This window comes from Sturnira hondurensis, unplaced genomic scaffold, assembly GCF_014824575.4.
Source record: "Sturnira hondurensis isolate 20B ecotype Veracruz unplaced genomic scaffold, ASM1482457v3 Scaffold0001547, whole genome shotgun sequence".
Lineage (NCBI taxonomy): Eukaryota > Metazoa > Chordata > Mammalia > Chiroptera > Phyllostomidae > Sturnira > Sturnira hondurensis.
In genome coordinates this window covers 104,536-132,043 of record NW_028074178.1, presented here as the reverse complement: position 1 = coordinate 132,043, position 27,508 = coordinate 104,536, and the positions used below count along the sequence as shown (strand labels likewise).

The 27,508-nt window shown below is 55.1% G+C and overlaps 1 protein-coding gene across 2 annotated transcripts; it reads right to left on the bottom strand.

The window, feature by feature from the left end:
- Positions 1 to 4,987: 4,987 nt before the first annotated feature.
- Positions 4,988 to 27,208, bottom strand: ARHGEF5 (Rho guanine nucleotide exchange factor 5). Of its 2 annotated transcripts, none has more exons than XM_037030282.1 (15): positions 27,113 to 27,208; positions 18,048 to 21,183; positions 17,473 to 17,530; positions 16,998 to 17,062; positions 16,552 to 16,805; positions 13,826 to 13,986; positions 13,253 to 13,405; positions 12,852 to 12,981; positions 12,524 to 12,598; positions 11,849 to 11,938; positions 10,618 to 10,775; positions 9,786 to 9,947; positions 8,130 to 8,200; positions 6,453 to 6,557; positions 4,988 to 5,709 (listed from the first exon to the last, which is right to left on the bottom strand). In XM_037030282.1, the coding sequence occupies exons 2-15, from the start codon at positions 21,169 to 21,171 to the stop codon at positions 5,552 to 5,554; spliced, it is 4,764 nt and encodes a 1,587-aa protein (XP_036886177.1). In that variant the 5' UTR covers positions 21,172 to 21,183; positions 27,113 to 27,208; the 3' UTR covers positions 4,988 to 5,551. The 2 variants fall into 2 exon arrangements, with proteins under 2 accessions (XP_036886177.1, XP_036886169.1); XM_037030274.1 differs by lacking the exon at positions 27,113 to 27,208 and adding an exon at positions 26,925 to 27,062.
- Between the last annotated feature and the right edge of the window lie 300 nt (positions 27,209 to 27,508).

Below are 27,508 nucleotides of genomic sequence, written 5' to 3'. Positions count from 1 at the left end.
CCTCATTTTCACCAGGGGCCACATCAGCCTCCAGGTTGCCTTCAAAGGGCCGAATGTAATTTTAGGACTCTCTCAATGTATTACTCCTTAACAGTTAAGCGAGAGCTCGGCCCTGCTACCAGGTAGAAACAAGGTACCAGGCTGGAGAAAACAAGTTGGAGGGCCAAACTTGGCCTGTGAGCCTTGTGTTTGCCACCTGTGGGCTACCTGGTAGCTGAGAGGGGTGGAGACATTCAAATTCGAGATCCTTAAAGCGCCCTCCTCCAGAAAGACAGGTGAAAAGAGTGGAGTGGGGAGGCCTCCGGGGGTGGTCTCCAGTGCCCAGGAATGAGGGGCTGGAACCAAAATAGTGGAAGGGAAACAGAGGGAGGCCAGCTGGGGAGCAATGAAGAAATCAGCAGAACTCGAGGGTGAGGATGGAGCGGAGAGAAGGCGGGCGAGTTACAGAACGGGAGCCGAGAGTGTTGGCTTGGGCCGCTGGGCCAGGGCCTCTGCGCCTGCATTCGCAGCTTAGCTGCCTCAGGTACATCCTCCTGCCCCGATTTTATTATCTGGGAGTGGAATTTCCACTCACGGAGGAGATTCCTCGTCTTTTCTGGTGCACTTTCCCCTTGTTGCTGCTCCTGCGGTCCCCTCCGCTGGGTCCTGGGCCACGTGTCCCTCCCCACCCCCCAGCTGGTACATCCCTGTGGCCTGCACCTTCCGAACTCCCAGCCACAACAGGCCTTTACTGACCCCAGGCACCCCCCTTAGCCCACTTGTTGGTTTAGCTTGACTTTTCTGTTACTTCCTATAACAAGTAATCATTGGAAGTGGTGAAATCGAGCACATTTGCCTACCCAGGGCACTCGAAATTGTCCCCAGCACCAATTTAAAGGGCTACTGTCAAAAGTGTTTAAAAAGCATTTAAACCTCCAGTTTCCTTGATTTTCATCTGCATAATTCCTCGTTCCTCTTTCCCCCCTTTTGCTTGCGCCTGCCTATATTGCCCTAGTTCAAAGAGGAAGCCCAGTCTCTCTGCAGGCGTTCCATCTTCTTAGTATTGATTCTCTACTCCTGTCCACCCTGAAAGCTAACCAGCCACCTCTTCGTGCACATGCACACGCACACGCAGAATCTCTAGACTTCCCAGTTCTTTGAGGCCCCACCACACCTTATCTTTTTTTCCAGTTGGTTGCCAGCAGAAGCTCAATTCTATCACCAAAACTTGCTTGTTAACAATTCCACAAGCCTTGTCTGCTCCTATTGCTCTCTCCAAAACAGTCTGCCCGTCCCGGCTGTGTTGACTCGGTCTTCACAATTTACCGCAACTCACCTTCCCCTTTCTGTGATGAACACAACAAACGCAGCAGCTCACCCACCAAAGTCCTAGCGGTGAACGCCAGGCTGTTCTGGCCTGGAGCTTATGACCAACTGCCTGCGTGACATCAGGCAAACCATCTCCCCTCTCCAGGCTCCGCTGTGACAAGTGAGGATGTTTAGACACAAACATCTTTAGGGAGGGGTCTGTCGCCTCCAATAGGGGGTCAGTTTCTCATCCACAAGGCAAGCTGCTCTCAACAAGAAAACACTCCAGAACTAGCTGGACGGGTCCCATCCGAGGGGCTAGGCTTCCTTTGCCTCCTGCATTTTTCGTTGCTCTCCGAGGCCACCTGTTTCTGTGTTGGCAAATGTCTCTCCTGCTGGACTTGTGGGACTCTCCAATCACATCCCAGGGTCCTTCTCCCTCGGCCACCTTTTCTAGAAGTGTCTGAACTTTCTCCCTGGGGTTTGGGAACCCCTTGGTTTGTGGTCCACCTCAGCACAAAAAACTGACCCGACTCCCACCCTACTGGACCTCCACCCACATTATTCAGAAGTAATTGATTCTCTGAAGTGCTCAGCTGACTGCCAGGAAAATATTTATCTGCTCAGTGATGCTCCTGGAGGACTCTGCGGGCCAGACGGGGCCCCTCCCAGGAGCAGGCTCTGCCCTCAGGCCCATGACTCACTCACCAAGCAGCAGGACTCAGTAGTCCCTCCCTCGGAGCTCCCTCACACACCACCCCAGCTCCTTCCCACCCACGGCCCCTTCCACCAGCCACGGAAAGAACAAAGACTGCGTCCACTCACCCTGTGTCTTCCCCGTGACCGGAGCCCCGGTCTTGCTGACCCTGGGACCTCTGCAAACTGAATGCTGTGCCTGCATTCAGGAAGAGGCCAGAGAAATTTCTACCTCGTGAACGGGCTTTAAAAGGGGCGGGTGGGAAGCAGTGGGTCTGAAGCTCCCAGAGGAATGTTCTCAGTAAGTCTGAATTGTCTGAATAATCATGGGCATCAGTTTCTCTTTAGCTCATTGACCTGTAACCTTTGGCCCCTCTGCACACCTGATTTCAGAGTCAGAAGATTGAACAGCAGGCAGCTCCTGAGTCATGTTTACAACTGTGGCTCCGGCGTCACTGAACTGCGGTGGCGAGAAGAGTGCACCGCCACCGCCGAGGTATTTATGCTCCGGACGGAAAGCCAAGTACAAACACGCAGGAGGCTGGGCAACGTTTTTTTTTGCACAGCCTCCTGGGGAGGAATCGTGTCCGCAAAGGGCTACGCAACCAAAAGGGCTGGATTGCTGATTCGGTCTCATTAACGGGGAGAGGTTAGGAAAAGGGCAGCGTCACTGAACCCGTAAAAACACACCAATTCTTCTGTGTGTAACATAGGATCGGGAAGGAAACTGGGTTTGTGCCGGGGGAACACACAGGTGTGTGAAAAAATGGGCCAGGGAAGGGCACCTCTGCAGGTTTTCAGACCTTTAAACAACTTCCATCCCAAAGGCCAATTAAAAAAAAAATTCAGTCATCATAGAACCAAAATCCATTTCATTTGTATCATGGATCTAGAAGTTGTTTAAGAGACGGAAAACACAATTAAGGGAGCTAAACACATCTTAACCTGTGAGGCTGCCCGATAGTGACATGAAGGCTGATCTTATTTAAATGATTGTAAGTGACCACAACAGAGCAAGTCAGTCGTGTCCAATAGAAATCGGAAGCTCCTGGTTAACTGTAAGTGAAAAATTGATGCTGGAAATAAACGGTAAGGAGCTGCTTTTTCCGGGCAGAGGGAGGAGGCAAAAGCCATGGGCACTCGGTGTGGTTCCGGGACCCGGGAGAGCGCACATCGGACAGACGCCTCTGTGTCTTCACACTCCCAGCCTGTCACCATTCGGCAAGGTGCCTCCGAGCAGGACCGCTGTCGGTGTCTCCTGAGGACACCCACCCTGTGCCTGGTTTTGTTTAAAAAACCAACCAAACCCTGCGTGTTTGTATTTGTCTCCGATGCAGCTCTGTCCAAAAAGTGCTGCTTAATGGTGGTTTTGCGGTCTCTCATCAGAAACCGCTGTGTTTCTAAGAACAATGAAGCCGATCAGAATTCACGGATACATTGAGTCAAATTCTGGAAATCTGCAGAAGACAAGGAAAATGAGGGGACCTGCCCCCAATTTTGTGAGACCCAAAGTATAGAAAATTTAGTAATTCAGCTGAGGAGAGATCACTCATATATAAGCTCTGTTAGTTTGTTGTTTTTTTGTTTTTGTTTCTTGTTTTTAAAACCAAGGGCCTAAAGACAGGTAGAAAAAGACCATTGTCTTTTAACTGAGATTTGCCTGGAAAATATAAGGTTAGACATAGCCCAGTTTCAGTCACGTGGCCAGTATTCATATACCAGGTTAAACAAATAACTTGGACTATCATTACTGTTTTTGCTGTAAAGAAAAAAGTTGTTAGTTTACATATAATATATACATATTAATATAGCATATATTAATAAGCCGGCTTTATGAAAATAGTGAAAAACTCCATTAGAACCTTCCTAAACCATGACATTTTAGACTGTTGAGTAGTAGTGTCAACCTGTTCAGGATGAATGAATATTAGTCCCACCTTAATTATGATCGTGATAAGTTTTCTAAAGATCGAGCGAGCGAACTTACATTTGGGGATGGACCAAAAATGACATGTGCCATCACATGTGACCCCGCCATGTCAGACCATCACTACCTGGGTATAGGACCACATCTGCAGTATTATTCTCATGTGTGTATGAAGCTGCAACACAGTTTCATGTCTGAGCCCCCCTAAAGGTAAGGCGAAAGTAAAGGTCCAGGAAAGGACTCGAAGGACCAGGCCTAAATGACGGCTACACAACCGCTGTGTGAGGGCCGTATAGGGGGAGAAAACGTAGAGGGTGATGCTCTTCCACAGAGGAGGGCTATCTGACTGGACAGATAAGCACACGGGAGCCAGACAGGACTCCCATTTCACGCTTAAGGAAAGAGGGATGGATGGGCTGAGTCACGGCAGGCAGTAACTGGGCAATGGGTCTCTTGCCTACAGGATGCTAGGACTCTCTCCAGCACAGTGTGCTGCTTTTCACAGACAGGATCAAACGGCTGGGGAGATACCGTCGCAATAATTCAAGTTAAAATATAAAATCAGCCCTGGCTGGTGTGGTTCAGTGGATTGAACGCTGGCCTGCAAACCAAAGGGTTGCTGGTTCGATTCCCAGTCAGAGCACACGCCTGGGTTGTGGGCCAGGTCCCCAGTTGGGGGGTGTGCGAGAGGCAACCATGCATTCACGTTTCTCTCCCTCTCTTTCTCTAAAAATAAATAAATAAAATCTTTTAAAAATACATAACATCGTGAATGGTCTTGAATAGGATTTCCAAATCCACCCATACTAGCCTGTAAAGTTCCGTGAAAAAGAAAGTCTGGATAGAGTTTGCATGACTCATCAATCCCTCCTAATCTCTTATACAACCTCTCAGGCCAGGCTAAGCAGAGAAACGGCCTAAATTTGGGGGAATTGTGAAGCAGGGGGCGTTCACAGACACCATGACCTAGGACAGACACCATGACCTAGACGCCACCTTGGTCTTTCCCGACCTGAATCAGACATCTGGGAAGCCTCACAGGACTCCACGTCCTGACCCTGGTTCAGTGCTCAAGGCTCTGAGGAGCAAACGCCTGGAGTAATGCCAAGTTTATTAGAGTGAGAGAGTATTGCCCTCACATTGCCACCAGCTGACCTCATTGCGATGATTACAGAAAATCGTTAGGGCTAGAAGGTACCTTAGGGGCCACCAGGTGGGCCCTCCCCCCTGACGTATTAATTTCCCTTAAATACCTCCCTCCAGTGGGCCGAGGTTAGATCCTGTTGAACGTATGGCCACAAAGGACACTCTGGTCAGCTCTGAAGCTGCTGCCTGGAAGCAGAGTGTCAGGTACTGTACGGTACAAGCAGTCAAGTTCCTTGGCATATGCCCCGCTGGTCCCTTTTCCTATGAGAAAAGGTTCCCAGGGTCCAGTGCAAAGCCCCTCGAAATCCCCTACCACAAAGCACAAAGCACGAGCAGGGAGGTCCAGGAGTGGCGACCGGGAGCTGGATTTCGTGCGTGGGCTCTCAGAAAGTCCAGTTCCTGGTCCACAGAAGGCATCTGCTGCACGGCTGTGGGGGCCAGCCCTCCGCCAGAACACCGTGTCCCGAGGCTCCGGGGAGCCCTTCCCGAGAAGAGCTAGGTCTGCTGCTCCACCAGCTGCAGCTTGGCCGTCTTGACTCGGTGGGCTTCCTTCAGGTTCCGCGCACGGACCTCTGGGTTGGAAATGAACTCCACCTGCTGCACAGGAAACCAGCCTCGCTCCCCATCGGAGAGTCTCATGCCCTCCAGCCAGCCTGCGGGCACAGGGCGGTGGGAAGAATTATCCAGGACACACCGGCCGCTGTTCCCCCGAACCCCCTTGCCAGAAGCATTTCTGAACCATCAGGCGGGCTGAGGGGGACTGCACAGCCCCAGGGCATGGGGCACTCGGCCTCCCAGTTCACCCTCCCTGGCTGCCCCAGGTCTGGCAAAGTCTACAGCTGCCCGATCCTTCGTGTCCTTTCTCCACTCTCATGGGCTGCATTGTGTCCCCCCCGCCCCCGGCCAAAATATACGTTGAAGTCCTAACCCCAAGCACCCCAGAGCGAGCCCTTATCTGGGAATAGGGCTGAGGCAGATGTCAACAGGAAAGCTAAGATGAGGTCACACTGAGGCCCTGGAGGCAAGTGGGCCATTAGTCCAACACACCTGGTGCCCTTCCTTGTAGAACAAGGGGAATTGGGGCACGAACACCCACAGAAGGAAGACAGAGGTAGAGCTTGGAGTGAGGCCGCCACAAGCTGAGCAACACCCGGAGCTACATCAGCTGGGAGCGGCAAGGAAGGACCCTTCCTAGAGGCTTTAGGGGGAGCACGGCCCTGCCAACACTTTTGATTTTGGACTGTTGGCCTCCAAAACCTCGGGAGAATACATGTCTATTGTTTTATGCCGCCCAGTGTGTGGTACTTTGTCCCAGCAGCTGTAGGAGAGGAACGCACCCACCCACAGTGTCCCGCCCTCCAACACCAGCCCAGGCCCCGTGGGTCCTCCCTCTTACCATCGTTGCTCTGCTGAGTCACCATGACCACGTCTGCCTTCTCCAGAGCCAGCTCGTCGTTCTCCCGGGGTTTGTAGGCCCGGAGGCACTGCACTTGTGGGGAGTCTTGGGAGAGAAGAACCAGAGGATGGGTTAGGAAGGGCATGGAGGAGGAACCAGAAGAGGGGGGTGCGGGGAGGCTGGGAGGATTTGGGGTTGAGCAAGGTTGAGCTTTTGAAAGTTACAGACCAAAGAGACCCATGGAAAAGTCCTCATTCTTTACCAGGGAACGAAACGGTGGACCAGGAAATAGAAACACCAGAATTGAAATGAATCAAAAATTCTATTTCTCCAGGGAAGATGCATTGAGAAATACGCTGTGAACACCTTCTATGACTCATTATTACAAGTACTTTCTACCCACTTCCCCCTGAAACATCCCCGATGCCTTATTCCCCCCGTGAGTTCTGCACTCCTTCGAAACTGATCGTCTCAGCCACGCCGTGCACCCCAGTTCTGTTTTGTGTATGTGTTCGGGGTCTGCGACAAGATTGTAAAATCTGAGTCTGTGACTCCATCTTCATTCCCTCCCAGGTCCTCGATGCGGGCCCAGAAGACACTTAACGGGTGGGGTTCCAGGTCTGATCCAAGGCACAGCCAGTCCTCTTCAGCTTTATTTCCTCGTCTGTACAGGGCTAGGCTGATCAAGAAGACTTTTGAAATTTCTGGATTTCCTATGTTTCTTTATTTTTGTGAATCAGGGGAAATTCCTATGGTTTTGAAGCTCAAGGTGCACAAATCTCTGAATACTCCTGGCCCACGAGCATTCCGTCTCCCGGGGGTTTATTGCTCGTTCTTTCCCCGCACGGCACTAGCTCCCTCAGAAAGCCAACAGGACATCGTGGGACTACCTGCCACCCACAGGGTCACAGTGAAGGAGGACCAGCTAAGCACCTTGCCTCCCTCCCCAAGCTCCACAGAGCTGAAACCCAGCAGATGGCTCTCGCAGTGAGCAAGTTGACAGAACTCAACTCAGTTTACAGCCTCCTGCTCCCACTTCCCTTTCCAGACTTCCTTGTATTTGTTTGTTCTTTTGAGTCACCAAAGGTCCAGCCTTCCTGTGAGTTCAGTTCCTTTTGGATCCGGAGCAGGAAATCCTTGCTGGAGGACAACTGTGGGCCTCACAAGAGACCCGTAAAGCCTGTCTTAGCGGGAATGCAGATGCATTCGTAATGCCTGCGTGTCTGCGGCTGCCTGTGAGTAACCTGGAAGCCTAGGGCAAGCGGACAGCCTCAGACCCTCCAAACAGGAGGGCTGTGCTCATAACAGAGGTACTGTCTGCCTGTCACAGCCCTACTTTCTCCCCCTACTTCCCTCAGGCCTTAAAGCAGGTGACATCCAGGCCAAAAAAGAAAAAATAGTAAGACTAAAGAGGCGAAATATTTAAAAAGAATAAACTATTGCCCCAGGCAGGGATTATATTGGGTGGGGGAGGATGAGACACCGCTATAGTGATGGGCAGTTTGAAGAAGCTGCATCCCAGGTGTTCAGGCCCCGGTGGCCAGTCTTCCGCCCTGAAATTCTGGACAAAAGCCATTCACGGGAGCCTCCCAGAGTTGCCACCCAGTCCTAAATTCCTGCCTCCCAACAGAGACTCTGAACGCTGCTGTTTTCTCTTCCTCTCTAACTCCCACTCACCACAACACTCCAGAAGGTCCAGCTCCTCTCCAGGCATGGCCAAGGCCGAGATCCATCGGAGCTTTTCACTTCTGAGGAAACAAAACAGGGGCCTGCTTCAGTGGGAGCTCAGGGGGTGTAGGGCGAGGGGATGATGGGAAATGAATGTGACTGTGAGAAAGACTTGTCTAGCTCACAAAGTGGTCTAGTTCAACGGTACCTAGGACAAAAGTCCATGACCGGACAGGATGTTGAACTTGAACTCTAAATTAATATCTTGTCACCCTTTGTTTCCCCCCTTCTCTTTCCAAGTTTATCCTGTTAGTCTCATCTCATAGTTTTCGAGTGGGGGCGTAAAGTCAACGTCAGTTGTAAACAGGTAGATTTTCTATTTGGGGAACGGTACCGAGCAAAATGTCCATCTCAGCATAGATTCTGTCACCGAGTAATTCCCAACATGCCTCTGCCACCTCTTTTCTCCGAATGTCTCAGAGATAAAAATCAGTCTGCAATCCTAATTAGACCAGGGAGATATACCTTCTAACTCTTCCTGTCATGGGATATGATCCCAGCCTCACTTTGTAATTTTCTAAAGGTCTCGGCCTCAGTCTCCAAACACACCAGAGTCCTTGAGAGCCGACCCTGTTGCTGTTCCAGGGACACTGACCAAAAAGCGCAGGGCCAATCTGATCACGTGACAGGGGACATCTGAGCACAAGCTCTCACCGTAAGTGAAGACAATCATTACTGACCCCGCCCTGAAATGTCTTCCAAAAGGCAAAACCGAAAAGTGTCAGAAACACAAGGATCCTCAGGGTATTAGGTGACATGTCAAAGTTTTTAAAGAAAAGATTTTGTATATCTTTTATGACATCAATAACGGGTATAGCCCTGGTCGGCATGGCTCAGTTGGTTGGAGTGACGTCCCATACACCAAAGGTTGCAGGTTCAGTTCCTGGTCAGGGCACATGCCTAGGTTGCAGGCTTGATCCCTGGGGAGGGTGCTTACAGGAGGCAACTGATTGATGTTTTTCTTTCACATCATTGTTTTTCTCTCAAATTAATAAAAAAAAACATATCCTCAGGTAAGGATTTAAAAATAACAACAGGTACAGTCTTCTAGCTGTTCATTGGCATTGCGTACAAGATTTTTTTTAGGTATTATTTTTTTAATATTCCCCCAAATGCATGTATGTGTAAGTGTATTTTTGACTGTTATTTAAAAGATGAGCAAATCAAAGTCCTCAGTGCTATGGGTTTCTGCACCACACAGGACTGGGTTGGAAGGTGAAAGAGAGGAAGCCCACGGCACCCAGTGTTTGTCTTAGTCACACACGTGCCCCCTGGCCCTGAGCACTGAGGAACTTCTGGCTTTCACACGCGCACATTCATTCCTGGGTGTCAGTAATCCAGCTCTCTGGTGACTCCACATAGGCCCATCTGCTTCCTGGTACCCGCCAGACGCTGTCCCTCCAGACTAAAGGGAGCACCATAGACACCGAGCCTTGGTGGCGAGTGTACACCCTCACCCACTGCTGTCTCTTGGGCTTGCCCTTGGCTCTGGGTGTCTCTGCAGATGCTCCCAGTCCAGAGTGGACTAAATGGCACTGTGGCTGTTTCCTGGTGCCCCTGCACCGCCCCCCACCGCCAGCTCCTTTGCCCAGCCCCCCGCTTAACTGAGTCTCCGTGCTGAAGAGGAACTCGGACTGGGTGCCCTGGGTGTTGTGCAGCAGGAAGAGTCGGAAGAGGTTTTTGTGAGACCCGTGGAGCTTCATCTCACACTTCTCCCCCCGGATGGCGGAGAAGGGAGCGTGGTCAAATACCAGGAACCGGCTGCCCCTGCGGAACATGAGGCGTTTCAGTTGGATCCTGGAGTTGTCATCCTGCGTTCTCCCTCACAGCTTCAGATCCCGAGCCCCTGACCCTATCAGCCTGGGCAGCCTGCAAATTCTCCTGGCAACCATACAGTGGTGCTAACGTGCTCTCCAGATGGTAGCTGCAGCGTCCTCAGGGATCCGTCACTAGCCTGGCAAACCACGCATCTAGTCTCACAGACACTTCCGCACTTTCAAGAGTCACAGAGACAGAACCAATATAAACTTCCCGAGGCCCTTAGGACCCCAGACGTAGGCTCTGGAACTGGCTAAGCCTCTTCGGGCTGGTAGGATGAGCTGAGCTACCTGAACCTCAGACTGACCGATCAAGAATGCGGCAGCTGACTCGCTGCGCTTTGCTCTGTGTAACGTGGTACACGTCTTGCCATGTGACCTTTTGACATCTTTGGTGGGACGCCCTTTTTGGCTCTGGGTGGTTCTTCCTTTCTGTGCTGTGACCTGGATGCCATGGGCCGGGCCATGGAGAGGGAGTCCTCTAGCGACACGATCCCTCTCGGTCTCTTTTCGTCCCCCTTTCTTGTCTCTCCCGTGTCCCCCCCCCCCCCCCCGCCCCCCCCCCCTCCCCCCCCCCCCCCCCCCACCCCGGGCTCCGGCCTCCCATTCCCATCACTGACTCTCGGGGCCGAGACAGCAGCAGGCAGTCATTGAAGAGATGCAGGTGGACTGGCCGCGTGTTCAGTTTCCTCCGCAGCCCCGGGGAGACGCTAAACTCCAGGGCTGTCAGCTCGCCGCTCTTCACCAGCCAGCGTGACTGCGAAATGAGCGGGAATATCTGCGGGGCAAGGGGGACGGAGAAGGCAGTGTCACAGGCACGACAGGGCCCAAGGCCGAGGAGGCTTCCTCTTGGCCCCGCCCTCCCCTCCCCACCCCGCCCCTTGCTCATAAGCGCTGCTGACCAGCATCTCTCCCACACCTTCCCTTTTGCTCAGAACCCATCCCCTTGGACTCTGTTTCTCTGAGAACCACCCAGCCCACAGCCCAGGCAACGGAAGGCACCGATGGCCCAAACCAGAGTCGTGACCCCGTGCGAAAGCTCAGCCCCAGAAGCCTGAACTGAAGGAGACAGGAGAAGCCCAGTTAGGGCACGGGATGAAAGGCAGCAGGGAACAGTGTGTGTATGTGTGTGTCTTAGAAGTTCAAAGATGCGGGCAGTTCTGACGTCGTCTGTGCTTTCTTGGATTATAAACAGACACAGAGGAGCTGCTGGAACCAGATGTGGGGATGAGATGAAGGAGAACGAGGTAGAATCTGCTTGGAGCTGGGATTTGGGTAAAGATAAGGGCAGAAACTATGATCGATATGTGGACAAGGGATGTTCCCTCCAGCAAGGAGATAAGAATGACATCTGTTCTGAGTTAGAATTTAAATGCGACGTGTCCACTGTAGCTCTGCATTTGCATGGGAGGTTTGGGCCCTGGCTTTGGATCCAATCTTCCATCACCTTTGTTACGCTGGATGGAGACGATAAAATAGTCACTGGTTGAAGCACCGATTTATACCTTTTTATGAAGGCTTTCATCGGTAAGTTCTCTCTCGTCTGCCCAGTTCCCAAATGCACACCCTGCCCCTCAGGTAACCTCTGCCCCTCATTTCTTATGTAGCCTCCCGTGTCTCGTCACGTACATACACGCAAGCACACGTACAGGCTGGCACCCTCCTGCCTTTCCACCGAAGCTAGGACACACGGTCCTGTACCACCCCTTTCTCACTTAACAAGGAATCACGGAGGATGAAGCAAGATAGCACAGCGGCGTGAAAACGTGGGCTTAAACACGGGAGGGAACAGTGAGCCCAAGAGGGCTCCGTGTTAGCAGGTGACCGGCAGTACGCGCAGGACCCACGCACCTTGCACTCGAACTCAATCTTCTGGCTCAGGTAGATGAGCTCCTCCGTATGGCGCATCCTCTGGACGTTGCTATTGCAGTCTCGGATCAGCTGAGCAGAGAGAAGGGGGAGGGGAGAGGGAGAGCCGGGTTAGAGGCTTTGACCTTTGCGCGGCCTGCAGGAAGTGGAGAATCAGCAGCTGTGACAGCCGCGGTCTTTTCTCCCAGGCTTGCACTGCGTGAAGGTGGTCTCGAGTTAAAGTTCAAGGACGCTGTATGCTTGGTGTGACAGGATCAGCACTCCCGGGCTGAGTGAGAGGAAGATGGGATCTGGAGCCTGTGGCAGTGAGAGCCGTTCGCTCTGGGCGGGAGAAGAGGCCGTGGGGAGGGAGGGAGGTGTGGGGTGCAGCGAGGGGCTGGGGCTGGGCAGGGGGAGCCTTCCCTGGGAAGGGTGGTGGTGGGGGGGGGCTGCCTACCTCCTCCAGGGCGTGGTGCGCCTTTGTGGCCTCTGCTTCCTCGGAGGAGCCGGGCTGCGTCCTCTTCAGAATGTTCTATAGGACAAACAGTGGACAGCAGCCCGATGGGGGAAAGGTGGCAAACAGGAAGCAGGGGCGGTGGGATAAGGGAGAAGTCCAGGAACGACATTTCAGTAGTANAGCCTTCCCTGGGAAGGGTGGTGGTGGGGGGGGCTGCCTACCTCCTCCAGGGCGTGGTGCGCCTTCGTGGCCTCTGCTTCCTCGGAGGAGCCGGGCTGCGTCCTCTTCAGAATGTTCTATAGGACAAACAGTGGACAGCAGCCCGATGGGGGAAAGGTGGCAAACAGGAAGCAGGGGCGGTGGGATAAGGGAGAAGTCCAGGAACGACATTTCAGTAGTAAATTCACCCTGAGGAAGAGGGTGCGGGCAGGGGGGAGACTGCTCACCCTGTCCTCGGGGTGCAGTGGCAGAGAGAAGCCTGAAATCACCCCTCCCTCCCCCCTCCCCCCCACCCCAGTTGAGGGCAGAGGTCCCGGGTGGCGTTGGTACCTGGAGCAGCAGTTTGAGGCGGGTGATGCGCTGGAAAGGCAGGATCAGAAAGGACTTGAGGGACAGGCGCTGGCAGATGGGGTCGCTCTCCAGCTTCTCCAGGACCTCGCGGAAACTGCTGTTCGTGTTCCTGCCCAGACAGCGAGCCTCGGGTAAGGAGGGGGCAGGGAATGGGGGGGCACAGTGAAGGCACCCCACTGAGTGTCGGTGGGTCGGGAAAAAGTGGTGGGACCCTGTGTGCCCAGGGCCTAGCTGGAATGGCTGAGGGCCTCCGGTCTGGAAGGGGCTTGAGACCCACCGGGCGGGGGGCCAAGAGCATGTGCTCTGGGGCAGGGGTTGGAGGTTTGGGTACAAGGTCACTGCCGGGCCCACGTGGGGGTTGAACGGGGTTCAGGTCTCACAGCAGATTTTGGAAGGTGCGTTCCTGGTAGGTCTGGTTGGTGACGTAAGGCAGGTAGACCCGGCGGAAGTGGGAGGCATGGTTCAGGACCACATCGCACACGTGGAAGGTGAAGATGTTGTTCTCGAAGTTCTCCTCCAGGTCTGAGAGGAACCTGCGCAGTATTCAAACAAGTCTCCTGAGACCCGCCGGCCCCAAGGGAGCCGCTGGCTGGCCCCTGCTCGACCTTGACCTTGTGACATCCCTGAGTCAGCAAACAGCAACTATCGACTGCCCTTGGCTCCGAGCCCCGTGCTGTGCATAACTCTCTGGCCCCCATATTCCATCTCTTGTTTGTTTGATTGTTTGTTTGTTTTTAACATGTTCTACTTTTTTAATCCTTAGATGCTTCCCGAATCTCATCTCCAACGCACTGCCTGCCCACAGGACATCCAAAACTTCCTCCCAGGAGGCATTTCTCATTCATTTGTCCATGTACCAATGGATCTGTCCATCCATTACCCCCTCATCTTCAGCGTACAGGCTAAAGACAGCGAGGCTGCAGGGGTGCTATGTGGCGGAGGAGGGCTCTTACGTGGAGCTGACGTCACGCACATCCTGTAGCCGAGAGAAGAGCCACTGGTGTTCCTGGTTAGTGAGGGTGGGCCGGAGCTGTGCCGAGAGCTGGAAATGGTCCACAGCTATGTTCAGGCTGCGCAGGTATGAGGCCTCCGACACGATCAGCTCAAATTTGGCCTAGGGGGTCGGAGAGGAGGAAGCTTAATTAGAAACCATGTTGAGTCCCTGGTGTGTGTTTTCAGGGGACGGTGACAAGCAAGACCGGTCCTTCTGTCGCTCACCGTCACCCCGGACCCCAACCTGATAGCGAGGGAGTGGGAGAGTGTGGAGACGGAGGGGGGGGCACCTGTGCAAGCCCCCAGAGGTGTAAGAGAACAGGAGGATTTCCAGAAACTGGAGCTGTGGGTTGTTGGAATCTCACACTAAAGTAGGGACAGGGGATGATGCTGGAGAGGCAAACGGAGCAGAGAACTGGAGGTATGTGAAGAAGTTTGGACTCGAGACCACGGGAAAGCAAAGGAGGCTGTATAGAGGGGAATGAATGACTGGGTCATGAACATATTCCTAAGCGCAGGGTGGAGAACAGATTAGGAGGGGCGGGGGGGCCACTGTAGGAGACTGATCACGTGAGAGACGCAGGGCTGAACAGCCGTTCAGATAGGTGGCCAGTTTCGTGGTTATTCGGGGGGTTACAGGGGAGGACTTGGTTATCTGTTGGAAAAGGGGTCCAAAAGAGCAAGAAGAGTCATCACTAATGCCCCGGTTTTTGAGTTCGGTGACTGGGTGAATGATGGCGTCACTTCCCAAGCCAGAGAACTCTGAAAGAGGACCAAGTTTAGGGGATGAAGGCAATTTGGGGTTGGAGGAGAAGTGGAAGGAAGCAGGATTTTTGAGAACAAGACGGTGCTGCTGTGGTTTCATGGAAATCCTCCAGCACTTGAGGTTCCAGCTGGGGGCAGGGGGGGTGCAATGACCCACGACCCTGACCCTGCCAGCTGGGCTGATTATGCTCTTGTCCAAGCACTCAGGTCCAAGACAGATGAGTGGCTAGAACAGAGAAAGAAGGCGCGTGCACATGGAGTTGACCTGGAGAACCAACGACACAGCCAGATGGCCCTCCCGCACGACCACACTGAACCCGGACACGGGAGGCTCGCTCGCGTCCCACCCCAGCATTCCCACTCTACCGCTCTGGGTGGCTCACTGAACCTCCCGGAACCTGTTTCCTCGTTTCGTACCGGGAACGTGACCCCCACCTCCCAAAGATGTAGTGACAGCCCAAAGAAGTGGAGCCGGGAAAGCACGTTGAGAGACCCCAGCAGCGTTCTTTGATGAGAGACATACATGCTCCCAGGCTCAGGGGCTTAATTGCTTGGGACGTGAGACTGGGCGGGCCCGAAGCCCCAGCGGACTCTCGGGTGAGCCGGAGATACAGAAGGAGAGCGGGGTTCACCCCATCTCCCCACTGCCGGGTCCACAGATCTACAGCAGGGGAAGGATTTTCAAACATGCTCCTCAATGCTTTAAACATTGAAGTCAGAACAGGGTCCCCAAGTCTAAGCTTCAAAAATCCTAAAACTTACACCTGTCTCTGTTTGACTTGGGAAAACCATCGTTAATCCATGAGTCCCTCGGGCCAAATTGGTCTCCTTCCCAGCTCTGAAGGGGAGAGCACGGCAGTATAGTATTTGACTAACACTTGTCAAACTCAGTTCCACACACCAAGTTAACGGCTAGATATGTGTTACTTCGCCCAAGCCGCACGGCAGCCCTGAAAGGTAGGTATTCGTTATCCTCAAATTTTAGATGAGAAAACTGACGTTTAATACACTTTGCCTAAGTTTACACAGCCAGTAAACGGTGCAGCCAGGCTTCAAACCCGCATCGGCCCGACTACCAATTAAACCTGTATACATTCTTTGAACGATTACTAGGTATTAGAAACTTATCTTTTTCTTTTTTAACTCCCCCGGTACCTCATCGCAATGCCGTTTTACAAATGGGGAAACAGAAGCTTAGAAAGGGCATGTCACGTGGCCGGAGTTAAAGCAGTAGCAGGTGTGAAAGTGGGCTCGCTCCAGGTCATTCCATCCAGAACCCACACACTTCCACAGCTTTCCGTGACGCCTTTCCATTGGGCTGTGCTGTCTTCCCGGGAAGCCGGGCTTGTCCCACATCTCAGACTGACCGTCAGAGGACCTCTCCATGAGTAAGCTATTACCGGCAGTCACTTGACCTCAGACACGCAGCCTCTACCACAGTCTTGCTTTGGGGAGTAAAGACCAAGCAGAGACTGATGGGCATTCAGGCCACAGGACAGGAGCAAGGGGCACTCAGTCGTCAAGGGGCCTGACAAACGGCCTCTGGACGTGCCTTGGTTAAAGAGGAACCCTTTAGTGGGGGCTGAAGCCCTGGTCAAAGAGAGAAATTTCAGTCTCGCCCGAAACAGTAGTGGTGGGATTAATTCCACATCCCCCCCACCCAATCCAGAGGCATGGCCCCCTGGTGTGAGTCGGAACCAGTAATAGGTAGTAGCAGATGGCCCGTGGCTCTAGAAAGTGGAGAGGCAGGATGGTGGTGACCTTCAGAGAGCGGAGTCCCTCCGAGACGGCACGCACCAGTGTATGCCGCTACACTCGTGCTCGGCGGGAGATGAGGACGTGACAAATGACATGCTTTCCCTCCCATTCCCCTCCCCCCTGCCCCCTGCCCCTGCCCCTCCCCCCGGGCCCTGCCCGGTACCTCTTGCAGCTTTTGGTCTTCGTGGGTCATGGAGAGCAGCACCGTGCTGTTGCGCACCACAGGGATCTCCTGCCACAGGGAACTCCTGGAGGCCATGGACAGGCGCTGCAGGTAGGACTCGGAGGGCACCAGGGCTCTCCGGGGCTGCCGCGGGGAGGCGAGCCCAGGGGCCTCGGCCAGGCCGTCCAGCCGCTGCTGGCTCTGAATCTCCTTGTTCAGAACCACATCGCTGTACTCCTGGTACAGCAGCTGGGCTGGTGGGGCAAAGAAGCGTGGGGGAGGGAGAAGATTAGGGAGTGGGGCATTCCAGCACAGACAGACAGAGGCCACCAGACCGCCTCCGTCTGACTTGGCCCCTTCCTCTTCCCCACTGTGACCCTCTCCAGCCCCCTCCCGTCCCGGGCAGGAACCCACGAGCATCTACAGATCTGTTTCAAGGTACTCACAGGAGTTGATGAGCTTTGAGCAGCGTCTTGAAAAGCCTCCCACCATCTCCTTTGGCTTCTTCTCCCTGTGGAGCAAGGAAGGGATGCTTGCTGGCCATTAGACACCGAGAGGCCTTGGGGACTGTGCATGAGGTCATCTCTGACCTCTGAGACACGTGCTGGGATGGCAGGGCCAAGGCCCCTGGGGGAGCGAGTTGTAGCCTGACCCACGTTGGGGCAGTCGGGAGCTTTTTTGGACGTCATGTTGATCTTCTACAAGGGGGCTGGTTCATGGCTGAAAGGCTTAGGAGGACGGAAAATTAGGACTCAGGTAACAAAACCAGGTGGATCGAGGGTCTCCTTACCCTGGAATCCTGGGGGTTTTCCTCTAACTCCTGGAAGAGACAGGGTCTCAGAACCCTTGTCAACTAATAGAAATCTCAGAACCCTACGAAAAGAGAGAAGAAGTGTGCCTGCGGGAGAGAAGGTGACTCACCGAAAAATGATGGTGTCTGAGGAGCCGAAGGACCTTTCCATGGCTGGGCCTCTTGTATCTGAAAATGGGAATGGGTGGGGTGACTAAGGTCTCAGAGGGACACTCACAGAGAGCAGAAGAAGGTGAGACCTGGTTCGGGAGATGGAGGCATGGGGGGGTGGAACCTGGGATGGAGCAGAGTGTCAAAGTAGAAAGCATTGGAGGACCTTCCGGCCAGGTTTGGACACACCATTAGCTGGACAACTAGAGGGTGTCTGCTCTACTGTGAGCAGGACACCAAGCAGGTGTGGAGAGCTGGGAAGTGGGGAGTGCCAGGGGAGGGGGGCGGTGTCCAGACAACCGCAGGGAACAGATACACAGGACAGGAAACTGAGGTGACGTGGCAGATGGAGATGGAGGGGAAGGAGAAGCAAGGGCGTTGGTGGGCTCAGAGAGGCTTTCCAAGGCTTCCCTGTATTGGGGTTGGACACACAGGTGAGTGAAGCCAGTGAGGGCAACAGGAGAAGCCCCGGGCACAGATGCTGGATGTGCTAAGAGCTTCGGAAAGCCTGGCCCAATGAGGGCACCCTGCTTACCTGGAGCGCCCTCGGGTAAGATGGACGGCCTGCGCAGGCCCTGCCGATGCCAGCCCTTGGGCTTATTCAAGGCCTCAACAGAGGCCTCAGTCTGTCCACTGCTGCCCTGTGGCGGCCTCCCTGGGTCCCTTCTGTGGGGCCAGCTGGACGCCTTCTCCAGGTGGGGATGGCTGGGTTTTTCAGGCTGCCTCGATTGACCGAGCTCCGACCTCCTCAAGTCATTGGCTTCTTCCCGAGGGGCTATTCTTCTTAGAGAGCCTCTGGCGGGGACCTCTGCCACTCCTGAGAGCCCTGGTTCTCCAGAGGCAGGTCCCTGGACCCCGAGGATCCAGGGCGAGGTTGGGGAAGAGGGACTCGGAAAGCCCGGCGCGTTGCTGAAAGCCATGCCAGGGGACACTTCCCTCTTACTTCTGCCGGTGGGAGCCAAGGAGTCCATTGATCTGCTCACGGCTGGCGGCCAGGAGGTCCGTCCGGCAGAGTGGGGGCTGGAGACTGTCCACTCTTGACCAACAGGCCTCGACTTGGCTTGGCCCCCTGAATTCATGAGTGCTTCCTGGACACTGTTGGTCCTCCCCCGGGACTTCGGGGGCAGCGGGGGTGGTTCGGTGAGAGCCTCTGCAACGGGGGCAGGGCGAGGGGGCCGGGAGACCCTTGGGCTGTTATCAAGAGGAAGAGAATGGCGGGGCTGGATCGAGTCAGGGGTTGGGGGTAATGGCTTGTTGTATCTCAGCCTTGTGGAGAAAGAGGTCTGAGTGTGCGGGGCCTGGTCTGGGGTAGAGGGCAGCGGCCGGTACTGCCTTGCCACAAGGGGGTCAGGAACTTCGGGAAGCGGGCCTTTGCGGGGGCCACGCGGCCAGGGACTTGGGGCCGATGGAGGAGGGCAGCTGCATTGCCTCAGTGTGGGGACCGCCCCACTGCGGTGGCCATGCCGCTTCTCCGGGAGAGCAGGGGGTGGGGGCTCCTGGAACCTCCCATCTACAAAGGCAAGGGGGGGCGAAGAGCCATAGGCAGGGGACCCTGGGGCAAAGGCTGCCGCATGGGCGGAGCCCCAGGGATGGTGGCCGTAGGGGCTGCTGGGCCTGTCTGGACTGGAAGGGAATTCTCCAGAGTCCTGCCCCAGAGCAGACGAGGAACGGGAGGCTTCTGGAATAACGCTGCAGTGCCAACTGCTTTTCCTGTCCCTTCTTGAGATCGCAGAGCCACAGAGGGCGGCAGGCTTGGGGGGCCTCTGGGGCAGCTCTGAATGCGAGAAGGAAAGGGATATTCCCTCGAGGTCCTGAGTCAGCTGTGTCCTCCGGGAGCCTGGGAAGGAGTTGCTCCTCAGGTGGGGGACGACGGCCCCTGGGAAGCTGGCCAGGGGGCTCTGGGGGCCGGCGCAGTCAGAGCTGCCACCGGGGTCCACCATGGCCTCTGCAGAGGGGGAGCGGAGGAGGGTGGCTGGGCGGGTCTCGGAAGCCCCACCGGGAGACGGGCTGCTGATGGAGAAGGAGGCTGTGGAGGTTTCTGGAGAACATGAAGCACGAGAGGCCTTTTTCCCCGGGATGGCGATTGGAGGACTGGCTGATGGGGAGGCAGTGGTGCCCGTGGAGACTGCCATGGGTGTGACGGGCGCAGAATCTGGCGTCCACGGAGGAGTCTCAGACGTGCTGTTAGAGGCCGCCTCAGCCCCGCTGCTGGATACTGCCCTGGTCCCCAGCTCGGTTCCCTCTTGCTGGCTGTCCAGAACTGTGTTTTGGTCAGGTGACCCCGCAGTAGAAAAGGAGCTTCTTGAAGAAATGGGCTGATGGGGACGTCCCATTGGGTCCAGGGTGGGAGTCAGAGCTACGGGAAGCAGTCGCTCAGCGGGAAGCTCTGTCTGGGTCCCAGGAACCCTGGGTGTGGCACGGCAGGTGTCTGGAAACAGGTCACCACGGAGAGCAGAGGGCTCGGGGGCTGCCAGAGCCAGGGTGGGGGGGCCACCAGACTCGTCTCCCTCTTCTGTGCTCCTCTCTGCCTCCTCTCCCCACAGCACAGCGCCATCCCAATCCTCCACCTCCTTGTCTTCCTCTTCCTCTTCCTCCTCTTCCTCCAGCATCAGTTCCCCTGGCAGACCCTGATGCCCTTGCCTTCCAGGTACATTCACTGATCTCCCTGCTAAGCTTTGATTCTCCAGGTCCTGTGCATCCACCCTGCCCTCTTCCGGGCCCCTGAACTCCCTCTTCTTCTGTTCACCCACCTCTAGGTCTTCCTGGCCCCGAGTGCCCCCACGCCACTCATCACAATGCAGACCCCCCCGTTCCGCATTAAGCCCCTCCCTTTCTTCTTGTTTCGGAGGCATGGCATCATCTTGCATCTGCACCTGTTTTTGCCTCTGTCTTCCCTCCACACCATTCACCTGCTCCCCCACCTGGTCCTGATCCCCAAGAAGCCCGACAGAGCACACAGCTTCCCTCGGAGGCTCCCCCACCTGACAGCCCACTTCCTCTTGTCCCTGCATCTCTGGCCCCTCAGCCCCCTGCAGATCCTTCCCCTTCCTGAGGGTCCCGCCCTCGGAGCCAGGCAGCAGGATGGTCTCTGCAGGGCACTCTTCATGGGAAGGCGGACCTGAGGCCCGAACAGGGCCACGTGGGGAAGCCTCCTCATCCACCTCTGCGTGGCCAGCCCCCAGCATCAAAGCAGGGAGCTCTGGTCTTGACTCGCCTTCCAGTGTGCTGCTCAGCTCGCTGGGTACCAGGACCATGGGCAGATGGTCCCCCCCGCCAGGGCAGGCTTGGCACACCAGCGAAGCCGCAGTCCTGGGCTGGCTGGCTGCCGGGCTCGGGGACTCTGCCTCCTGGCACTCTGGCGTGGCCCAGGCCTCAGCCGCAAGGTTTTCCTGGCTGGTCCTCACATCCACAGGGCCTTCCTGGGGGTCGCAGGTCACGCTCTGCGTTCCATAGTCAGTCTCATCTCTTACATCCCGCTGCTGGGTCTCCACGAGCCGGTGCCCCTCTGCCCACTTACAAGATGGCTCCTGGCCTTCCTGAGCTTCGGACCCCATGGTGGGGGTCTGGCTGGTTCTCATGAGTGCTTCAGGGGTCCCGGTGAATTCCGCTGTGGCAGGGATGGGAGCCGATGCTCCGTGTCGGGGCTCCTCAGCCTCCATCGGGGCTGAACCCTAAAGAGGAACAACAGACAAGGTGTCACCACCTCTGCTGCCTTCACTGCTCTGCTGTCTGTCAGAGGGGCAGACCATGGGGAACGAGAGTGGGACACATCCTGGGCTCCCCAGAGTCATTCTTGGAGACAAAAGCTACCCAACAAAATAAGCAAAAACTTGTCCTTTGGCCCTGGCCAGCATGGCTCAGTGAGCTGAGCATCGGCAGGCCAAGCGAAAGGTCTCTGGTTGATTGCCCGTCAGGACGCATGCCAGAGTTGGGGGCCAGGCCCTGGCTGGAGCGCGTGCAACTGCTCAATGCTTTTCTCACGCACTGATGTTCCTTTTCTTCTTGTTCTCTCTCCCTGCCCTTCTCTCTAAAAATAAATACAATCCAAAAAAAAAAAAACCCACCCACTTGTCATGTATTTGTCCATTTCATAAACATTTAGCAAGTGACCCTTTCAAGTGCAGGGCATTCAGTAGTGAACAGGACAATGTCCCGGAGCCTGCAGTCTGGGGGTGGGACACAGGTGATGAGTGATTACATCGGGGATGTTAAGAGTCCGGTTGTCAGAGTGGTTGTCAGAGTCCCAAGAGCTCCAGTGGCCATTAGTGTCTAGATGGAATTATGTCTCATTGTGTCCCTCTGTCTACTCTCTGGTCACCATGAGTGACTCAGTCCTACTTAACTCCCAGGCACTCTGAGCAACACACCCCAGGTCTAATAGCCCAAGAAGCCACGTTGGAAGGGGGATCTTCCTCCTCAGCTGCCGATGGGGGATTAAAACACGTCCAGTCATCCGAGCCTGCGTCGGAGGCAAGGTGCCATGTGCACGCCTTTACCCAGGGTCTGGGTCATGCCCAGCCTGTCTCCCGTGGTGTCTAGCAGAGCCTTGTGCCTAATGAACAATTTCATTTTCCATTGCAGAGGCAGCCATTGTAATGTAGAATGGCTGACTGGATGAGACCCTCAGTGGACACAGAGGCTGCCTGTTTCGAGTAGGTCAATAAAATGGATACCCTCATTATCACACTTTCCCCTTCTCTCTAACAACCTGGTGAACCTTTCTCATGGCTTCTCAAAATTTTGACCTTCCCGCCCCGGGTTCTCACCTCCAGCAAATGCTTCCCAAGGTATCGAGAAACCAGAGGACAGGAATTGCTTCCATTTCTTGCAATTCAGAGCGATGGACATTGAGTTCTTTCCATCTCTCCCCCTCCGACGGTGCGGGGGTCCCCCCTCATTGAGCCCCATCCCCTTTAGCCGTCCTGCAAATGGGAGGTCATCCCATGGGCCATCTCTCTCTCACCTTCACCTGTTAGAACCGTCTCACCAGCATTTAAGCACACTCACGCTCATGCCTTCCTCGTTTTTCTAACCTGTAAAAGGAGTTGTTCACACCTGCTGCCTTCAGGGCCTCACACCTCGCCACACATCACTGGCTCTCGGGCCCCTTGGCTCGCTTGCCTCTCTGCCGGAGGCCTTCCCACGTGCTGCCGCTCTGCCTGGAACGCTCTTTACTTTTCTTACACTCACCACACTTGTGGTTACACATTTAACGTCTATTTGGGGGGCCAGACCGTGAGCTTTATGAGGGCACACACATTGCGATACTAACCACTCAGTATTGCACGAATGCACGAAGACAAGAAGAAAGCAGAGTTGAAAGGGTGTTGTTCAATTTCTAGTTCTGCCTTTTTTGTTATCTTGCTGATTTTAAAACACTGGTGAAAATCCTCTCATTTACTTGAACATCCCTTTTCTTACCTTAAAAAAGGGGGATAAAACGCTTCCTTTGCAAGGAGTTCTCATAAAAATTAAGTAAGATAGTGTGCAAAGTGCATTGTTAAATTGAAGGACCATAGAAATGTGAGGGATTGTAATTATTGTTGATGAGAGAGAGAGTGTAGGAGAGAAGTACAGGACTTACGAGCTAGAAGGACCTTTAGAGAGAGACAGAAACTCAACTGGAGCCACAGATGAGGAAGCTGAAGGTCCGAGAATCTGGACACTCAGATTTGCTACGCAAATGGCACAAGTGAACTCAGACCAAGGTCTTCTGACAAGTCCACACCCAGCAACCAGAAGTTCAGGTATGAGAAAGCCAGAAGGTCACCAGCCTTCAGAAGACCTCCAGTGCCTGTGGGACCCACAGCTGCACCTGGCCCTGCGCCTTCCTGCCTGGTCTAGGCTTCACGTGGAGGCCCGCCACCCAAACCGCCTACTGTCCTGCTGAGGTACTACATGTGCACGCATGCTTGCACAAGCACACATCCACACAGATGTGCATGTGTGTGTGCATGTGCACGCACATGATGAGCCAACCTTGCAGTTTCTACACAATAGAGACTGACATAACCAAATAAGCAGGTCCCTAGACACCCTGCAGATTGTGACAAGTGACAAGTTCCTGGCCACCCTAGAGGCACAGATACCATCTTTATGGGGCAAAAACCCACTGTGTCTAATGTAAGCATACTTATGGAGAAGAGCTCTTAGCCCTGGCTGGTGTGGCTCAGTGGATTGAGTGTCAGCCTGTGAACCAAAGGGTCACCGAATTGATTCCCAGTCCGGGCACAGGCCTGGGTTGCGGGTTCCCAGTAGGGGGCGTGCAAGAGGCAACCACACACTGATGTTTTCCTCTGTCCCTTCCCCTCTCTCTAAAAATAAATAAACAAAATCTTTAGAAAAAAGGAGGGAGGCTTTTATATCTTTTTCCGGTGAATTGACAGGGTGCCAGATTCGTCCCCTCTATCTAGCCCTAAGGACAAAATACTATAATTAATCACTGCAGAGGATACTGTGACGTGACCCGATTTTCTCAACCACACGGTAAATAACAGGCTTGCTGGACATAAACACTTTGTGATTCTTGGTTCGCACCTGCCTCAGGAACAGCGTAACTAAACCTGAAGTCCCGGCCAGCTCCCCACCCCACCGTCCTGGCCCTACACCCATATACTCTGCTGTGTCCTCAAAACAAGCGGTCTCGGAAACTCTGAGCCTGTTTCTGCTACCTGTGCACATACCACGTGCTGATGGCCATCTCCAGTTCCATGCTCAGGACACCACCCATGCCTGCCTCCCGCAACCCCGCTGACACTGTTGCTGACACTATCTTGACCCGTTTGGAAATACTGGAGGTCACTGGCTCAGCCCCTTATACTTGACCCTGCCCTATCCTCTTGCATGCAGGCACTGCAAACCTGGAACACGGCACAGCTAAAGGAAATCCCTAAAGCCTGGCTGACTCACGCGAAAACACCAGGAGGCAGCTCCTGCACTGCCCACTGTGTGAGAGTGGCCTCCTCACCCCTTTATCCCCCGGGGGGCGGCTATTACTAACCCAGCACAGGTAAAGACCGTGGCAGCTGACCCTGTCCATGTATATCCACGTGAGACTTCTTTCAAGACAAAGCTGCAAGTCACCCTGTTAACACAGTGTCTGACACAGCTCAGTATCTCCCTTGGCGTCCCTAACACCTGGGCTTTTGTCCATTTCTAGCCCACAGACATAAGACTGCATTTCAAAGACAGCCCCCTGCCCCACACCTGCACTGTGCTGCCCCGTCTCCTTCCGGCCCACACTGCCACCGACGGCAACTCTGAGGGCCCAGCTCCCTGGATTTTTTAGCAGCGGTGGTTTCGAACATTCGGAGCTATGCCCCAAGTCACTGAAATACTCGGGATCACGGCACTTCTGAATTCACACGGTAGCATCTAGACTGCTGCCGGCCTTAGGAAAGTACCCAGAACCAGAAGATCTGTTCTCATTCTGATGTAGAAAATGAGACTCCACACAGGTGGATGCCTTTACTCAGTGCTGACACCGCTGCCCCCGAGGCTACAGAGAGGTTGAAATAAGCTATACGAACACTACAAAGATGTAAAAAGCAACTGCAAAGCCCTGTGTCCCATCCACTTTAGGGAAGCCCCACTGTCCCAGTGAAACTGTCATAACCCTCTTTCATGTAGTTCCCAGTGTCTGAAAACGCCGCAGTATTCACTGCCCTGTAGGCCTGATGGGCGCCCACCAAACATGCGTGGCATGCGGACATGTGCCCCACAAGCCCACTGTGGCCCCACTGCCATCCGCACGGAGAATGTGAGTGTCCTCAGCACAACCCCTGAAGGTGACCAGATGCTCTGGCCCACCTGTAGACACTAGAAGTGACCAGCTCCTGTCCACTCCACAGACGCGGTGAGTGACCAACCCCTGACTACACCTGTTTGGTCCGCCCCACGGACACTTGAGTAACACAGCTCTTGTTCGACCCGTGACCCTGTGAGGGGCCCATTCTTGTCCACACCACAGTGACTAACCACTCTAGACACCACAAATGACACCTTCTCGTCTCTTCCACAGACGCCGTGTTGATGTGGCCACAGACAACCTCAGACAGACCGCACTGTGGGCAGCCATCCGCCCCAGGGACCCCTAACGCCTGAAGACTCTGGACTAAGTTTAGACACACTGCCGTCTCCTCCCAGGAGGGATTCCTTTGCCCACCTCCTGACCCCCTCTCCCTTCCCTACCACAATCATGACATACATTCCTCCTGCCAGACAGTCTCACTCAAAACTGACACCCACATCCTTCCTCTTCCCAGCCCCACCCTCCCAAGAGCCCCCTCAGTAGACATGGCTTCAGTTTCAGGCCCACAGACTGGTTATGAAAGGCCCTCATTTTCCTAGGACCTACCTAGGCCAGGAGCTTCTTGTCATGCTGGGCGCAGAGAGAAGGAGGAGTCTGGGAAAAGGGCCACATCCTGCGCCTTTCAGCTGAGAGCTGGGGCTTCTGGAGTAGACACAGGGCCTTGGAAGGCCGTGGGGGGAGCAAAGGAGGAAAGAAACTGGAAAAGGAAGAGCTCTCTCTCTCTCCCTCCTCTGTTTGACACACCCCTTTCCCTCAGTCTGACGGGAGTCCTGGCCAGAGTTCACTTCTGGGAGACAGGAGGGCAAGTCAGTCTGGGGAACCCAAGTTCCAGGAAGGGGAGAGGGACCGAGATCTGAATGTCCAGGGGCCACAGGACTGGCTCTCTGAAGGCCCGTCTTCCTGGGAGGCAATTTTACATGATGCTCAGACCTAGAGGCCTCCCCCTCACCCCTAACTCTAAACAGCTCCCTTCCCACCTCCCCAAGTTCCCAATACAATATTGTGATGGACACGGAGCTTTGGAATTATTCCCCAGATGTGGGGAATAAGGGGAGGAGGACAGAACTCACTTTACAGGTGAAAGCACCCAGGCCAGAAGGGCAGGGGTAAGGACTTAGACACAATGTGTGAAGCCGTGGGAAGGTAAGTGAAGGAAGGCCCAGGCCTAGTTAGCAAAGAGGAGACAATGAAACATCTGCAGGTGGGGAATAGGTCCACAGAGGGAGCCTCAGTTATTCCTCATTACAGGGATTAGCTTTCAGGGGACCCAGCCTTTGAAGAGTTTTATTATTGGCCTGGGGAACATCTCGGGGCAGGGTGCCCATTTCCAAGGCGGGACTAGGCCGGAAGCGAGTATTTCGGGCAAGAGCGTTTCCTCCAGCTTCCCTCCTCTTCCTGACCAGGACACTCAGCCCCACGCCCCGTACTTTGCCCATCTGCCCAGCCCCCCCATTTCCGGAGCCTGCGTCTGGGGACCTGGCAGGGGCCGGCCCCAGGGTGAAGGCCTAGCTTCCCGGTCCTTGGCGTCCCTCCCTCACCTCCGCCGGGGCGCTCCAGCCGTCCTCCCGGGGCCAGGAGCTGCGAGGGGGGAAGGGCACCCACCTGGGCAATGTCACATGCTGTCCCGCACAGGGGTCCCTCCAGATCCCAGGCGCCGGCCGGCCGTCCCTAGCGCAGGCCCCGGCTGCCTCGGCCGCCCCACCCGCGCCCGCGCCCGCCCCTCCCCGCCCGGCCGCGAGGGAGGGACCTGGTTCTCCTACAAGTTTCAGGTGAGGAAACCAGGGACACACCTTCCAGGGGGAGGGGCAGGGCCCGTCGGCGCCGCGGCCCCATTGGTGTGGAAGGAGCGCCCGCGTCACAGCTGGGAAGTGGCGGCCGAGGGCAGCCCGGGCGGGCGCACGGGGCTGGCGCCTGGGGCAGGGGACAGCGGCCGGCAGGAGTGACCAGAGGAGGAGGGACAAAGACGGGAGTGGGGGTGGGGGGCGCTCCTGTGCCCCTCAAGGTCTCTGAACTCTGCCTGGGTGCCTCTCCCCTTTAGGGTTTCTCCAGGTCTTCACCTGAGCCTGACTCTGGGACCTCCCGCGGGCTTATGGGGTCTCTGGCCGTCTGAGCTTCCGAGCTGCGGCGCGTTCGCAAGACTTTGGTTCTGGGTGTGAACTTCCCTCCCTTAGTCTCCCTGTGGCTCC